Source organism: Protomyctophum parallelum (assembly GCF_964188405.1).
Source record: "Protomyctophum parallelum genome assembly, chromosome: 5".
NCBI classification, from domain to species: domain Eukaryota; kingdom Metazoa; phylum Chordata; class Actinopteri; order Myctophiformes; family Myctophidae; genus Protomyctophum; species Protomyctophum parallelum.
The window spans coordinates 36436489-36452753 of record NC_139702.1 but is presented as its reverse complement, the minus strand read 5'-3'; the positions used below and the strand labels follow the sequence as shown (position 1 = coordinate 36452753).

The following is a 16265-nucleotide window of genomic DNA, read 5'->3' as shown; positions in this document are numbered from 1 at the left end:
TGATTTTAGATCGGTATCGGATCGGGAGTGGAAAAAGTGGATCGAGGCATTATGTAACATTCCTCTTCTACCCTGGATTTGAACACCTTTTCAGTGCAAGTAATGACATTTTACCATTGTAATAATAATAGCCTGCTTGCTCAGGGGAAACATTTAATTTGTGTCAGATCCTGTGTCTCGGTGAGACATGACCTTTGACATGATCTAAATGGCTCAATAGATGCTCATGATTTATGTAAATCTTTACATATCATTAATTAGTATTATGTCTTGGTGGGACTTGTTTGGGACTCGAAACAAAAGGTAAGGACTTGGTTGGGACTTGAAACAAAATGCTTAGGACTTGATGGGACTCGAAACAAAAGGTAAGGACTTGGTTGGGACTTGAAACAAAATGCTTAGGACTTGGTTGGGACTCGAAACTAAAAGTTCAGGACTTGGACTTGCTTGGGACTTGAATGCCAAAGACTTGAGACTTGACTTGACTTGAGAGCAAAGACTTGAGACTCGACTTGGACTTGCAACATAGGGACTTCCTCCCACCTCTGACGCTTTCTCTCTCGCTGTTAACACTGTGTGTGTGTGTGTGTGTGTGTGTGTGTGTGTGCGTGCGTGTGTGTGCGCGCGTGTGTGTGTGTGTGTGCGTGTGCGTGTGTGTGTTGTGTGAGACTGCATGCTTGGCCATGCATGTGTATTCATTGTTGTGTGCACAAACAGGACCGGTGCATGGCTGTCTTTACAAGGACCTTGTGCCAGCGTGCCATGGAGCAGAGGGTGAGGAGGGGGGTTAAGAGAAGGGGGGGGGGGGGGGGGCGTTTAAAGCTGGAGCCTGGTCTAGACCATGGGGGCATCCCTCCAGCCCTCCCACCCTGGCACAGGTGCTCCAAACCGAGGCCAAAGCCAAATCCAGGCCCCATGATTCACCCTGCGTCCTCCTGGCCCTCCGCCGCCTCAGACTGCACCTCGCTCCTGAGCCAGGGAGATAAATGGAAAAACAGTGAAGGGTAATTAAAGGTAAAAACAGGTGGCCAGGGAGAGGCGAGAGAAGAGAAAGGGGAACGAGAGACACGAAGGCGTGAGACAGAGGTGTGTGTGGGGGGGGGGGGGGGGGGGGGGGGCATGCATGAGATGGGAGGAAAAGGAGGAAAATTAAAATAGAGAAAAGGTGTATTAGCGCTGAGAGACTAGATCTAACAAGACGACAAAAGGGGGGGGGGGGGGGGGAATGCAGCGATACTGAATGAGTTGAGGATAATTAACAAAATGTTAATCATTCTCACTTTCATAGCTTTTGAAAGTGTCACAAAAACCCTGGCACGCAAAATGCCTGTCTTGTTGAAATGGCTCCTCTTTGTGCTGTGCACTGAGAGAGATAGGGAGAGGGAGAGGGAGAGGGAGAGGGAGAGGGAGAGGGAGAGGAGAGAGAGAGAGAGAGAGAGAGAGAGAGAGAGAGAGAGAGAGAGAGAGAGAGAGAGAAGAGAAGAGAAGAGAAGAGAAGAGAAGAGAAGAGAAGAGAAGAGAAGAGAAGAGAAGAGAAGAGAAGAGAAGAGAAGAGAAGAGAAGAGAAGAGAAGAGAAGAGAAGAGAAGAGAAGAGAAGAGAAAGCTAAAAGGAAGTGAGAGGGAGAGTCTATGTTGTTGTACGTTGTTTTAGTTATTTCTATAAAGGCCAGACCAAACCATGCAACTATAGTCACAACTCCTTGCAACAAAACAATTTTAAGGCCAGTCCACACCAATGCAACTCCTTGCAGCTACCATTGGGGATAATGATACTGTAGTTGCATGCTGCAAGGAGTTGCATTGGTGTGGGACTGGCCTTAAAATGTCTATTAAGGCCAGGGGAAGACAAGGGGAAAGTGTACATGATGATATGCTATGAACATCCGTTAAGGAGGGAGAAAATAAAACTGTGAGTAGTACATGGGATTAAGGTGCAAAGTGTCAACCTTGTATAGTCCACGTAAAGTGAGACTGGTTTAATCCACATGACGTTGGAGGGAATAGAGCTTTTGTTGCACACTTAGGAGTGTTCATGCATACCAGTGTACCACTTCATATGCCTGAATTTCAGTGAGTGATTGGCCTTCCTCTCCTCTGAGCAAGGATGTGAAAAGGTACTGTACCAGGCTGAGGTCCTCAAGGCACTCAAGCATGAGTTAGAGGCTATAGAAGCCTGCAGTTTTGAAGCACCCAAACATCAAATCACTTTCGTATTCACAGAATGATGCTATCCATGCGGCCGTTCTGGCTGTCTTGTCGTAACAACCCGAGCGTCTTATTCCTTTGTCCTGATGTACCTTCCGCCTGGGACACCTGTCAATATAGTGCTGTATTTATGGTGAAGGCAGAGTGAAGCGAGGGCCGTATTTATGGTGAAGGCAGAGTGAAGCCAGGATAAAATGGCGTGGGATCAAACATACAAACCCAGTGCATACAGTATAAAGCAGAAAGTGCAAACTGACATTCAGCTTTCAAATGGAAATTGAGTGAAGAGCACTACAAAAGGAGATTTAATGACAGTTATTGAAAGCATAATTATATATAACAACAGGTAGACCTGTACGTGCCCGTCGCAGTCGGCCACCGGCCTCCTTGGGAAAGATGCAACTTGGGAACCTAATGATATGCGTTGTCTTAGCACCCGTTTTAACTGTCCGCCGGTGTCCCACATGGAGATCTGTGTATGTGCCTGTGTTTGAAGACTTCAAACTGACTGTGAAAAGTGTACTTGGCAATCAATTCGGCCCAATGGCAGAGCCTGATTGGTTGAGCCTCAATTGGCTGAGGCAGAGGCTGGAAATTGCACAGGTGAAAGGAGTTGGCCTCATTAGGCCCACTGGCAGAGCCTGGCCCAGGTGAAAGGAGTTGGCCTCATTAGGCCCACTGGCAGAGTCTGACCAGAGCCTTTTGTGGTGGTTCTGGAGAACCGTGGATCCGACTGACTCGATACCTGGCACTGCACTCCCTGTGGGGGTGTGGAACGCGTGTGTCGAATGTGAATGTGAAGTCGGGGGGTCAAACGGTTCTCGAGTTACGTGCATTATAACCGTACACACACACGTACGCACGCAGAGACGTGGCGCATTATATAGTATATATATATAGTACAAGTATATATATATTATGCTATAGTATATAGTATAAGTTATTTTTTTCTTTCTTTCTTTTTCAGAATCGCTGTTCTGTGTATGTGGATTACCCGATCGTGTTGAAGTTCTGTCAGATCAAAGGAACATATTCATAGACACTTGGAATACTAAATGAGGGCAAATACAGAGCAAAGAAAGAGCTACTGTAAAGTTCCTTTAGGGACTTTCTTTTTTTTTTTGCACATCCTTGAACGGAGGATTTAACCACACGTTAGCTATTATATAACTGCCTTGAAAAGATTGCTAATGGCTGAAAGAGATCCTAAAAAATCTATTTAAAAGAAAAAAGGCCCACTCCTACGCCTTGAGACTTCGCCATCATACTCCTCACAAAATAATATTCCTCAAGCTAATTGTTGAAAACTAGCAATAGAAAACCTACCTTTCAGGCAAGCACTCAGGGTAGTAGACATCATGTTTGATTAAACAGAGGCATTTAGGAGGAAAGCCTAAATTTGAAACCCCTTCCCTAAACAGATAACAGCGCGCAGCGAGAGATTGAACCGAGGCCAGAGTATCGCCCCAAACAGGTTAAGCGTAAGTTTCACGGCCATGATTTTGTTTTCCCCCCTGCCTCCAACCTCCTGTATCGCAACGGGGGACGGGGCGGGGGGGTAATCTGGGAGACGGCGAAGATATCAGCTCCTCTCTGGGTTGCTTGATAAGCCTTGTGAGGCCCCTCTCGAGATATGAGGCTTTGATATCAACACGCACGCACGCACACACACACACACACACACACGGTTGTATTTCTGTACTTGTGAGGACATCAACAGTTTATGACAGTGATTTTATGGAAGCTGAAAGATAGCAGCTGCTATTTTTCAGCGCGTGACTCCAGTCCAAGTTTAAATCAGTCTTAACTCCGTCTCTAAATCCCAAAATCTAAGGTCTGAATGTCTAATCCTAACCCCGACCTCCTTGAATCCATTTTGAATCGTAAACCTTAAAACAACCATTTGTCTTGTGAAGACCACCAGGAAAATAGCCCTCTCACTCACACTCAGATTCTATCATTCTACTGTACTAGTAGTGGGGACGTTTGAACCTCACAAGCATGGTAAACACACACACACACACACACACACACACACACACACACACACACACACACACACACACACACACACACACACACACACACACACACACACACACACACACACACACACACACACGCACACACACACACACACACACACACACACACACACACACACACTTGAGCGAGTACACACTGCATTTGTGCACAAAAGCACGCACTCCCACCCTGGCCTTGGAGTGCAGTATAGCCAAGGAGAACAAAGGCAGAACGTGATACGGTGGAAACGCTGGGCAGGCAGAACATGCTCTGATTGTTATCAGCCGGCCGCTCAGGAGACGCGGTGCTTGAAAGCACCAGACGATATACGGAGACGCAAAGAGAATGAGAGAGTGAGAATGCTGAGAGACACTTGAAGGAGTGCGTGTGCGTGTGTGTGTGTGTGTGTGTGTGTGTGCGCGGACGCGCCTCCGCTCACGGCCCTCGACATCAATTATTGATAGGCGTACTGCACGTACACATGTGCATCAACCCATACAAATATACACTGTGCACACACACATATGCAAACGCAAACCAACGCACGCACGCACGCACACACACATACAAACACGCGTGTGTGTGAGTGCGTGCGAGCGTGCGCACGTGCATGTGTGTGTGTAGCTTAATCCTACACGCACGCACGCACGCGCACACACAGGTGATATGTGATAAAAACATTTGTTTCCGTTCTGAGCCACTTCCACAGTGAATCCCTGCAGATTGAGTTCAGCCTCGAGCTGCGCTAATTGGAGCTTACCGTTTGGTCTAGCCCCTGGGCAGTGCATGCACTGTGCGTGCGTGCTTACGTGCGTGCGGGTGTGCGTGTGTGTGTGTGTGCGTAAATTATGGATGGCAGGGCCAGTAGAGCGGCCACACATGGTCACACACGGCCACACACACACACTGCCACACTGCCACACTGCCACACACACACACACACACACACACACACACACACACACACACACACACACACACAGCACTGCAGCTGGCAACAGAAGACAGAGAACTAAAACCAGGCCAGAGCAATGACATCCAGAGAGCATGATGATGAGACAGACAGTGTCAAACATCTTCATGTCAAGGAGTCAAGGACCCCCACATTGAAGCTTTGTTGTATGTTAAGAAAATATATTAAAAAAAGCAAAGAACAATTTTAAAAAGTGAAATGTATGACATAATATGGACAATAAACGATAATACTGTATCTTATACTGTAACTTATTTTTTGACCATGGCCCAAGCTGTCCCATCTCCCATCTGTGCACATCAGTACTAATGTTCACCTGTCGGCCTGGTGCAGCCTAGTGGTCCAGGCAGGTGGATGTCGGGTTCGAGTCCCGATCCCAACAAACTTTGCTTTGTGTCTTTCCCTCCATCTCTCTCCCCCTTTCCTGTCAACTTACGTACAGTATGGAAGTATGTATCTAGCAACAAAGGCCCAAAAAATATTTTAAAAAACCCAAAAAACATTCACCTGTCAGTTAAAAATTGAAATAGGACATTCTGCATAATGAGTAGTCTACTTTCCACTTTTCACACCTAAAGTACATTTTGAAGCCAATACTTATGTACTTTTACGTATACAACAAAGTGCTTCTACAGTGCAGTATTGGTAACTTTACTCAGGTAAAACATGTGAGTATTCATTTTCCACCACTGCGGTCATCTCTTGATGACCGATTGATAAATCTGCTCTCAGGCATCAGGAGCTTGATTAAAATGCCGCCTCTCGCCTCCTTACTGGCAAGAAAAAAGGCGATCACATCACCCCAGCCGTTGCCTCTCTCCACTGGCTTCCTGTCATGTTTCAGAATTGATTTTTTACAAATTGTATTGCTTTTTTTAAAAGCCCAAAAGGAGACGGCTGTCTCAGATAGCTATAGGGATAGCTATGGGGGCCCATGGAGCATTCAGCCATATGGATCCCTGTGTAGCCTACTTAACCCATTCAGGCCTGACGTCGAAATAAAATAAAAAAGATTTCTAAATCATGACAATTTTCTGGTTTGACATATGGAATGTCAAACCAGGTCAGCTCCATATATGGAGATCTAAGGGTTTGAGGTCAGATGTAGAGTTGCTGGCCGGCTGCAGATCTAGGTGATGATCCAGTCTTCTCTATGTATCCAGGGTTTGATGAGGTCAGTGTCGTGATCTTCATATATGGCGACGGCCATATATGGAGCGTGTCACGAGGCATGATGGACTGACAGCCATATATGGTGGTGTGACGTGTCGCGGGGCGTAATGGACTGACAACCCTATATGGAGGTGTGAGCTGACTGATGGACGGACAGTTTTTGCAGGTTTTCATATGGTTGCAAATATCTAATATCTAAAGATAGTACTAAAATAGAAGGAGGAATGGGAGAGCATAATGAAAAAAGGAAAATCAAGATGCAATACCATAGCTGTGAACGAGATGTGTAAAATTGACAAATGAATGTACTATTAGTGGATATCAAGGAATTTTTAATGAATGTAAAATTAGACAGATGACACATTATCACCACGCAGGGCACTGCTTTGCCTCATTGCTATTCTTGTTCCGCTATTATGTTATAAATTATTGTGTTAGTTGTCACCGCCGTAGTTGCGGGGAATAAATTAACGTACATGTATTTTCATTTTTAGGAGGGAAAGCTGTGGAGTCAAACAAATACAGCTGCAGTATATATCAACCAAACCAACAGCCTCACTCATTCACAAACACAATGGAAGCTCATGATACGGGTGGCAAACAGGTAGCAGTTGCACCACTGGGTGTCTCTCTCACAGACACAGAGACAGACAAATACAAGGACAACGACAGATGGTACGCTTTGCCGAGCCACGTGGCCCATAGGGCAGGAGCCTATCTCTTGTTTCTGTAATGTGCGGCAGCTTGATGTACAAGTACACCCCCAGGACATGACGTACATGTACTGTACACCCCCTGGACATGGCGCTAGTACAGTATGTCCCAGTGCCAAACAGGTTCTCATTTGTCTTTGGTATGACTCAGAGGTGGTGGGGGGGGGGGGGGCTGTGGTCGAACCCTGAACTGTGCAGATTGGGTCTGGCACTTGGGTGACTATTCTATAGTGGTGCCTACTATTCAAAGTGAGACCGTTTTTTGCTGTGACGTTGGAATCTGTTTGTAACCGCCCCATGGAAGTAAATCTCCCGGGCCGAAGTTCCAGCAGTGATATTAGTCCGGCCATGCCAGGCAAAAGGGTGGACACTACAGTACATGTTCGTTCTATACATACAATCAACACAATCGCAAAAACTAAAGAAGCCAAAGCGAAAGCGCCACCGACCTGAGTGACATGATCTTGTAGGCGTCGGGCAGGTAGCAGCGCGTGTTCTCCATCTGGGCCGGGTCCGAGTCGCAGATCTTGTCGTCCGTTCGTCCGTAGTTGGCGCTCTCGATCATGATGACGTCGGTGCCCGGACAGCGCAGCTCGATGGGGTAGGACTCGCAGGACAGCTCCCGGCGCACCACCGCCATGGGGATTGGGGCACGGCTAAAAGCTGTACGGACGAGACATACACAGGGGAAATGCACGTGACGTCAAACTGTGTGGATTCGTTACACATGAGCGCTTTCTGTGTGTGTCTACGGAAGGCATGTCGAGCTGACATGTGCGTCTGTCTGCCATGTGTTTCCAGTGGTGGAAAACGTTTTAAGTATCAATACTGCAATATAGAAGTACTCTGTTACAAGTAAAGTACCAGAATTCAACATTTACTTTGAGTAAAAGTAGAAAAGCATCGTTGACCTATTTCTAAAATATTAGCACAACTTTCGTTAAATTATTCGTTATATTTTTTGTGTCCATATCACTAGGCCCAAAAAATAGTTTCCGTGTGATAGAGGGGTCAAAGTTGAACGGAAGTTGTGCTAATATTTTAGAAATAGGTCAATACAAATGACGCTAGCTTTGTGAATTAATTAACTTTTAATGCGTCCCAGTGCCCCCCACAAAATTACCAGAACTACTTTATATTTCACCAAAACCAGAGCTCCAACCACAGGGACTCGGGCAATCAATTAATACAGTTGCAACCACTATATTAATGGCAAGTATTTCATACAACTTAAGTTAAAAAATTGTGAACAATCCCTGTGTCTGGCGTGTTTTTGGCGCAGTGCCCTGGCCGTTTCAAGCGGACAATAGTTCAACTTTCAGAGAGGGAGCGCTGCTCTTTTGAACATAGGCTGAAAGTAACTAGCCTATATGAGTTTTAAGAAAAAAGTTGAAATTGTTTTTGTTCACTCAAGAGATGTAAAGGAGATATACATCCCAGTGATCCCTCTATAATATATTTTGATTAAATTGTACTGTGGAGCTATGAAATATATTAGACAGGTTATGAGTTTGTATCGTGTTGTACTGTTGCGTTGAAGGGTGTATGTAATGATATGAAATATGATTTTTTCTTTTGTTCTGATGTTGGTTGAGACCCCAGGAAGCTATAATGGGGATCTAATAAATAAATCAAATCAAATCAACACTCACAACCATTTCGCCATTAACTGTCACGTAAATTATTAACAGCCAATCTGCAAGCTCACATGTCACATTGTGACGCTTTGTGAGCTTGCTTGTTGATTGACTATTGACTATTGACACTGACGTATAAATTAGGCATAATGTTAACGATATCCAAAGCTGAAATATGGTGACCTGTGTGTGGCTCTCTGAAAACCTTAGTGACATATTTTCTTCCTTCTTTAAATGAGTCCGAGACTGACATTATTGTGATTCTGCCACGAAATGCCTCCCCTAACCTAAAGTCCATGTCCTTCTCAGATAACCTGTAAGGCAACTGTCATCATCTAACATTATATTCTTTAACTCATTTTGGGCGGGAACCCTTCTTGGTGTTTTAAACATTTTGTTATGCTTTAGCTATTGAAAAATATCAGATCTTGGCAGATCATAGCGTGGCACCGAGTGCCGCGCTTGAACTTGAATTTTTTCTTTATCGTGAAAATGTGCCTCAAATCTTTTGTGCACCACTGATACAGAAACATAATGACATTTTTTTAATGTCCTTCGGTTAAATGAGTCCGAGACTGACATTATTCAGAGTCTGCCATGGAATGCCTCCCCCGCCCACCCAAGTCAATTTCCTTCTCAGAAAACCTGTAAGGCAACTGTCAGCATCTAACAGTATATTCTTTAAAGCTTGTTTTTTGTTTTTTTTTTATATTTTTTCATTTTAGAACAATCTCCAAAAAACAAATCATTCTCCTTTCCATCTTAGAACAACCTCCAAAAACAAATCATGCTTGTCCTTTCGTGACCTAGAGACAGCCATCCAGGCCTTCATCTCATCCTGTTTAGTATTCTGCAATTCTCTGTGTATATTATATTGGAGTTCAGTCAATCATCTCTGTCTCGCTTTCAGCTACTATAAAATGCCACAGCTATACGGAGGTTATTTCTACAGAGCATTTAGTTTATATAATTTGTATATTCTCTAGTTATTTCTACCTTTATATCTATTTTTAGTTAATCACATGAACCCTATACATGGACGGAGCTTGAGGGGGTTCAGGGGGTGCACTGCACCCCCTGGCATTTTTTTTTTTTTTTTTTATTAAACGTAACTTCTGGCTTCTGACTGTAGTTTGTAATCATCACTCTTATCATGATATGATGACTCGCTGTATGGCTGTAGTGCATGTGTGTATGTGTGTGAGCTGCTGTACTACCTAAATAACTCATTTTTAGGGGTTAGGGCATTGTAAAAACGCTAAAATAATAAAATAAAGGTAAAAAAGCAAAGCATGCGTGCGGGTGTCGTTGGCCAAGCAGTCAAGTTCAAGCTCCGCCTATGACCCTTTAGCGTTCCTATTCTGGCTATGTAGGCAACATTCAGCAAAAAATACACAAACATTTAGGTGAAAATTGCCATATAGATGGGCTAATGTTCGCTATTGACATAGTACAACAATGCAGAGTCCTGCAACGGGCCGGATACCCATCCGGGTGAAAACGGGTGGGAAAATATACCGCGGGGATGGGCGGAACGCAACGAAACGAAACGCGGGTGGGTGACCTTTTTTAATCAGAGTGCACCCGCATTGCAGGATGTTATAAACAGAAGCTGAGCTGGGTGCTTCTCAACAGAGGAGACAATTTAAGTCCGTCACATGCCCAAGGAATCACCAGTGATGTCACTGCCGATTCCTTCATAATGGCGTTCTGTTTCTGCTGCTGTGCTACTTCCTTGTTGCATAGCAGTGACATCATGGCCGAATCCTTGCTTCCTTATTGTAGCATTTCATGTGTGGTGTTTATCTTTTATCACAAGCTGTAGCCAGTAGCCCATTTTGGTCACGCTCATGAAAAAGGGATTATAATGTCAACATTCAACACAAGATGTAAGCTAGCCCAGGTAATGTAATGTGTCACTATGAAAGTGTTTATCACCTTATCCTTGTAAGGTAAGCATTTAGGTCGAAATAAAGTCAAATATAGCGAGCGGTGCTGGTGATACGAACGGGTAACAGGGCGGGCAACGGGTCTATTTTTTGACGGGCGGGGCGGATCTGGTTTAGATTTTTATATAAATCACGGGTAACGGGCAGGTTGCGGAACTGATGATTGACGGGCGGGGTGGGTGCGGGTTTAGAGAATTGGACCCGTGCAGGACTCTGCAACAAAGTATATAGGTTATAATTGAAGTTTCTAAACTTTCTTGCTCCTTGCGAACACCTACCTACACACAGTATAAAAATAATTCTCCTCGCAAATTAACACTTATACCCACACAGTATAAAAAGAGTTCTGGTTCCTCATGAGACATAACCACTTCAGCAGTATATACATTTTCGGTCATTTCTATATTGCAGTATCGATACTTTTACCGAAGTACGCAGAATGGAGTACTTCTTCCACCACAGTACCACCGTTAAATTGGCAATCTAAGCTTCCATCCCTGATGTTGTACTAGTGCACTAGTTCACTAGTTGAAAGCTAAGTTAGGACTTCCATCATCCAGTGATGTACTTTGCCCTCAGTCTGGCCCTATAGGTCACTGAGGTGGTCCAATCAGCGGCTCCCGGCTGTTCCACAGTCTCCATTAGCGCTCCGGTGTGACCGTTCCTTTGTAGGTCAGTGCTCTAAGAGGCTGTGGAACAACCCATACCTCTGGCGTGATCCTTCCATCTCTCACTGAAAACTCACCTCTATGCACTAATACACTGCTTCTGAATTAGCCTCGGGGAGGAGGGGGGAGGGGAGGGGGGGCAGGCACACCGATCGGTGAACCAATAGCATCCACTGGCGGTTGTCGGCGTCGCCGGCAAATTTGAATCCGCCACCTCTAGAGCAGAAATCACCCAGGCTGGGCCAGGCTACTTCTCCCCTCTAGAGCAGAAATCACCCAGGCTGGGCCAGGCTACTTCTCCCCTCTAGAGCAGAAACCACACAGGCTGGGCCAGGCTACTTCTCCCCTCTAGAGCAGAAATCACACAGGCTGGGCCAGGCTACTTCTCCCCTCTAGAGCAGAAATCACACAGGCTGGGCCAGGGCCAGGCTACTTCTCAATTTGACCCATTGTCAGCCTTCTGAACCAGCAGGCTCTTTCTGCCCTTGTTCCTCCTCCCTGGTTCCGCCGCCCTTAAGGTTGTTTATGTTGAATTTGCTAAAACATTATTTGTGGAGGGAAAAGAAAAAAACTCAGCCAGTCTAGCCTGGGTAATAAGCCAGACTCATATCACACTGTCGCGTAATAAGCCAGACTCATAATCCGCCGCAGGCAAAAAAGATATTGCCAACGGCTTATTAGCCAGGCTACACCCAGTCACTATGTTGCACCTGATATGTTCCGTTTTACTGACACCAAGTTTAAGTTTAAAATAGGAATTTAATAAACAGAATATCAATATGAAGCAACGGGAAAAACACGTTTTTTCAATGGTAGTGGATGGAGTGAAAGGATTTTTGTCCAAACAAGAAACAGCAACCAATGGGTGCGAAGAGGGGCACAACCACGGGCAGGACTTGACAAAGGGTCAATTGCAAGTGGCCCCCCAAAATAATTTGCCAAACACAAAGATTACATTTTTTAATATAACATTAATAGCCTATGAAATAATGTAGCCTATATAAAAATAAATGTCATTGTCATTTTTCTGTAAAACTTTCTGTAAAACTGTGGTAAAAAAAAATGGTCAGATGGGTGGGCTGTTAAAGTTGGCCCGATCCAGAAGAAACAGAGAACCACTGCAGACTGCAGCACTAGTGTTGAGAACTGTTCTGTTTGTTGTGTTTTGTTCTCTGTGTCAATGTTATATCCCTTGTCTATTTGTGTAATTTTTGTACAGCACCAATTTGGCCAATGGCTGTTGTTTTGAAAAATGAAAATGTAGCCTACTTAATTGCATTTCAAATGTGCACTGCCAGCCAGCCAAAGGTATTGCCCACGCTGTGTTCTCAACCCCAAAATGTCAGTCTCGGTGCATAATTTGTTGTTAAACATCTGCATTACTTAAATTACTATTACATTTATTTTGATATATGTTTGCCTGTAACAGCATCTCTCAGTGGCTCAAATGCAGAATAAATAATGTACCTCAATACGAAAAGGGTTGAAAACCGTCCACTGCCCTACTTGTATGAAGGGTGCTATATAAATAAAGTATATTATTGTCTCCACCAGGCCGAAGGCATGGGGGGAGAGTATGTTTTGCACTCCGTCCGTCCGTGTGTCCGTCCGTGTGTGTGTCCGTGAGCAGCTAATCTCGGCCACCGTTAACCCGGTCGATGCCAAATTTTGCACACACACTCCCTGGATTCCAACGATGAACCTCTGCCCCAAACTTTCCAGAACGGCCTGTTATAGCGCCACCAGGAGGCCGCTTTGTGCAAAACAAGTTTTTGCACAGTACACCTACAGATTTTGTCCAAACATCGCGCAAATTGGTAAACAGTCTCTCTAGAGCCATTCAACGAAACCGGTCTTTCAGATTTCTCAGACTCCATCCTGATTGGTTAAGATTGGCTTCCAAAGTTCACAGGAGTGCTCAGTTTCAAACAAAATGCTGCAAATCATGAACACATCGCATGATTTCCGTGAAATTGTGCACGCACATTCCCACTAGGCCGAGGACGAAATGCCACATGAACAATTTCAACTCAGCCTCAAGGTGGCGCTATAACTGGCCGAAAAGTGTTTTTACCTCTAACTGCACGGATCTGTGGATAATTTACTTTTGTTGCCCTTTTATCCAACCACCAGATGAAGGCAAGCTGCAATGTCCTACATTCCTATCCTGGTGGAGACCTGTGCCCAGAAGGGCACTTTTTCTAGTTATTATTATTATTATTATTGTTACATTAATAATAATAATTATTATTATTATTATTATTATTATTACTATACTTCATACAACAGAGTTGTAGTATAGTGACAGTAGCAGAACTACAACATCAAGGGCAGGGTGATGTGAGCCTATTTTCACTATTTTAAAATCTTAAAAAATAAACAATAATAATAATAATAATAATAAAGGAGTGGCTGTACATACGTTTCCACCACATATTATCGTATACATTTGTATATGCATTACTCTGTGCACAGCTGTGTGTGTGTGTGTGTGTGTGTGCGAGTGGTGCGCGTGCGTGCGTGGCGTGGTGAAGGGCAGTATTAAGCCGTGCTCGGGCGGAGTGTCATTGAGCTCATTCACATTCGTCGCTGCATCCGTGTACCGATGACGCTCGGCCGGCCAATGAGAGCGCGGCACAGAAAAGGGAGAGGAAGGACAGCGTTGCCATGGATACGGTGACAGGGGGAGTGAAGGAAGGAGGGAAAGTGCCTCGCCTTGCTTTGCGAGAGGACGTTAGATTCACTGTTGAAAGGACACGTACCGGTACAGGTACAGGTACAGGTTCATGTGTGTGCGTGCGTGCGTGCGTGCGTGCGTGCGTGCGTGCGTGCCGTGCCGTGCGTGTGTGCGTGCGTGCGTGCGTGCATGCTTCATTACGGGAGAGAGTGTCAGATATAACTGTAGGATTCCAATCACATGGCCTATACTTATAGATCGTACAGTACGATATAACTGTAGGATTCCAATCACATGGCCTGTATACTTATAGATCGTATAATATATAACTGTAGGATTCCAATCACATGGCCTGTATACTTATAGATCGTACAGTACACTTTAAGTCATGCCTGTACAATGTTCCACATACTGTACTCTCTAAAATCTGGAGTGTTCATTAATTATTTTTTTTTAAAGATATTTTTTTGCGGCTTACGCCTTTTATTGATTTTTGAAGGGACAGACAGTAGGCTGACAGGAAACGGGAGAGAGATGGGGGGATGACATGCAGTAAAGGCCGTGTCGGGTCCGGGAGTCGAACCCGCGGCACACTGCGACTGGATTACCAGTCCGGTGCCCAGACCGTTACGCTACGGCCTGGGCCCTACATGTGTTCATTAATTTAACTTTAAAATTATTTCATAATAATAATAATAATACATGCAATAACATGCAATTCATGTAGAGCTTTTCTAGGCACTCTGAAAGTTGCTTTATACTAAACAAAACAAACGTTTTACAAACGTTCTCTCACTATTGCACTTTCTCGCTCCGTATTATTACTCAACCATAAACAACCAAAATGCACCGTTCCAAGAGAGAAACACTTTGCGAATAGAAGAAGCGCATGATGCATTGGCGCCGGCCGCTGATGCTTTAATACTTTATAGACAACAGCAGGGTTTCAATGGTATGAATTATTCGCAGTAGGAAGGGCTCCGTGGCTCATCGGTGCATACTGTGGCGAGATGCACATTTTGATTTAATGGCATTTAACGGTTAAATTAGTTTGTATAGGCCCTGGGATGTGGGCCAGGGGGGGGTGGATTTACGTGTCAGATTTTATTTGTAATTCTCCTGGGGGGGGGGGGGGGGGGGGTTAAGAAGATACTGTATGTTTCACACTTCAATGTACAGACAGTATATGTAGCTATTTTTGTGGGATATACAGTACAATGTACAATAACTTTAAACAATCTTTCACTGGTATATTCTTTTTTATATTTTCTGTTGGACACCGACGAACAAAATAATAATGTCGGCACCGGAAATGTATTTGTTTATGTACCTGTATGTTATGTTAATTGTTGTGCTCAAGAATATGCTTCAGTGCTATTGGAGGACACTGCATCATTTTCCACAAATCAACAAACACAGTAATGTCACAGAGCTACCAGTATTTATGTAATTATGTAATTTCCAGCTTCTGACAAAATTACCACCGACTTTGAATGAGCATTAAGTGCATGTCGAAACTGTCCAGCTATTACCCTCCGTCCTGACTAATAGAGAACCGCTGACTGCACAACTGTAATTACCATTTGTTGGCAGTCAGTTAATTTCCTGGTCGGTCGGTCGGTCGGCCAGCAGCCAGTCAGCCAGTCAGCCAGCCAGCCAGTCAGTCAGTCAGTCAGTCAGTCAGTCAGTCAGTCAGTCAGTCAGTCAGTCAGTCAGTCAGTCAGTCAGTCCACTGGTTGAAAACAACTGAAGTAGGGCGTTAATTTATGAAGAAAAAAAAATCCAAAAAACATGAACGGAACATGGTTGAAATAGGGCGATATAAGGTTTGTGCCTGACAGCAGCAGCTGTGTAGCTCTGCCGCTCGAGGGCCCAGCGCTCATAAAGGCAGCCGTCAGCTCGCAGATAAGACTGACATATAACTGGCATTTACTACAAATGTCCTCTCTAATGATCGCACGCACACACACACACACACACACACACACACACACACACACACACACACACACACACACACACACACACACACACACACATCACCACTGGCTGTAGGAAGCGCAAATACGTGAAGATATGGTGGTGGGTGGTAGATGTGTGTGCGTGTGTGTGCGCGCGTGTGCGTGTGTGTGTGTGTGTGTGTGTGTGTGTGTGTGTGTGTGTGTGTGTGCGTGCGAAAGTTGGTGAGCTGCTGTGATAGGAGATGAAATGGAACATAACCACCGTAAAGAATAGTAATCATCG

The 16265-nt window shown here is 44.7% G+C and overlaps 1 protein-coding gene across 6 annotated transcripts in view; it reads right to left on the bottom strand.

The window, feature by feature from the left end:
* LOC310859363 (adhesion G protein-coupled receptor L3-like) overlaps nucleotides 1-16265 on the bottom strand; it is a 231822-nt gene that overhangs the window by 153750 nt on the left and 61807 nt on the right. For all 6 annotated transcript variants that reach the window (XM_083765860.1, XM_083765862.1, XM_083765863.1 and 3 more), the window contains exon 4: nucleotides 7540-7753. In XM_083765860.1, the coding sequence (XP_083621986.1) occupies nucleotides 7540-7753 (214 nt within the window). The remainder of the gene's footprint in view (nucleotides 1-7539; nucleotides 7754-16265) is intronic.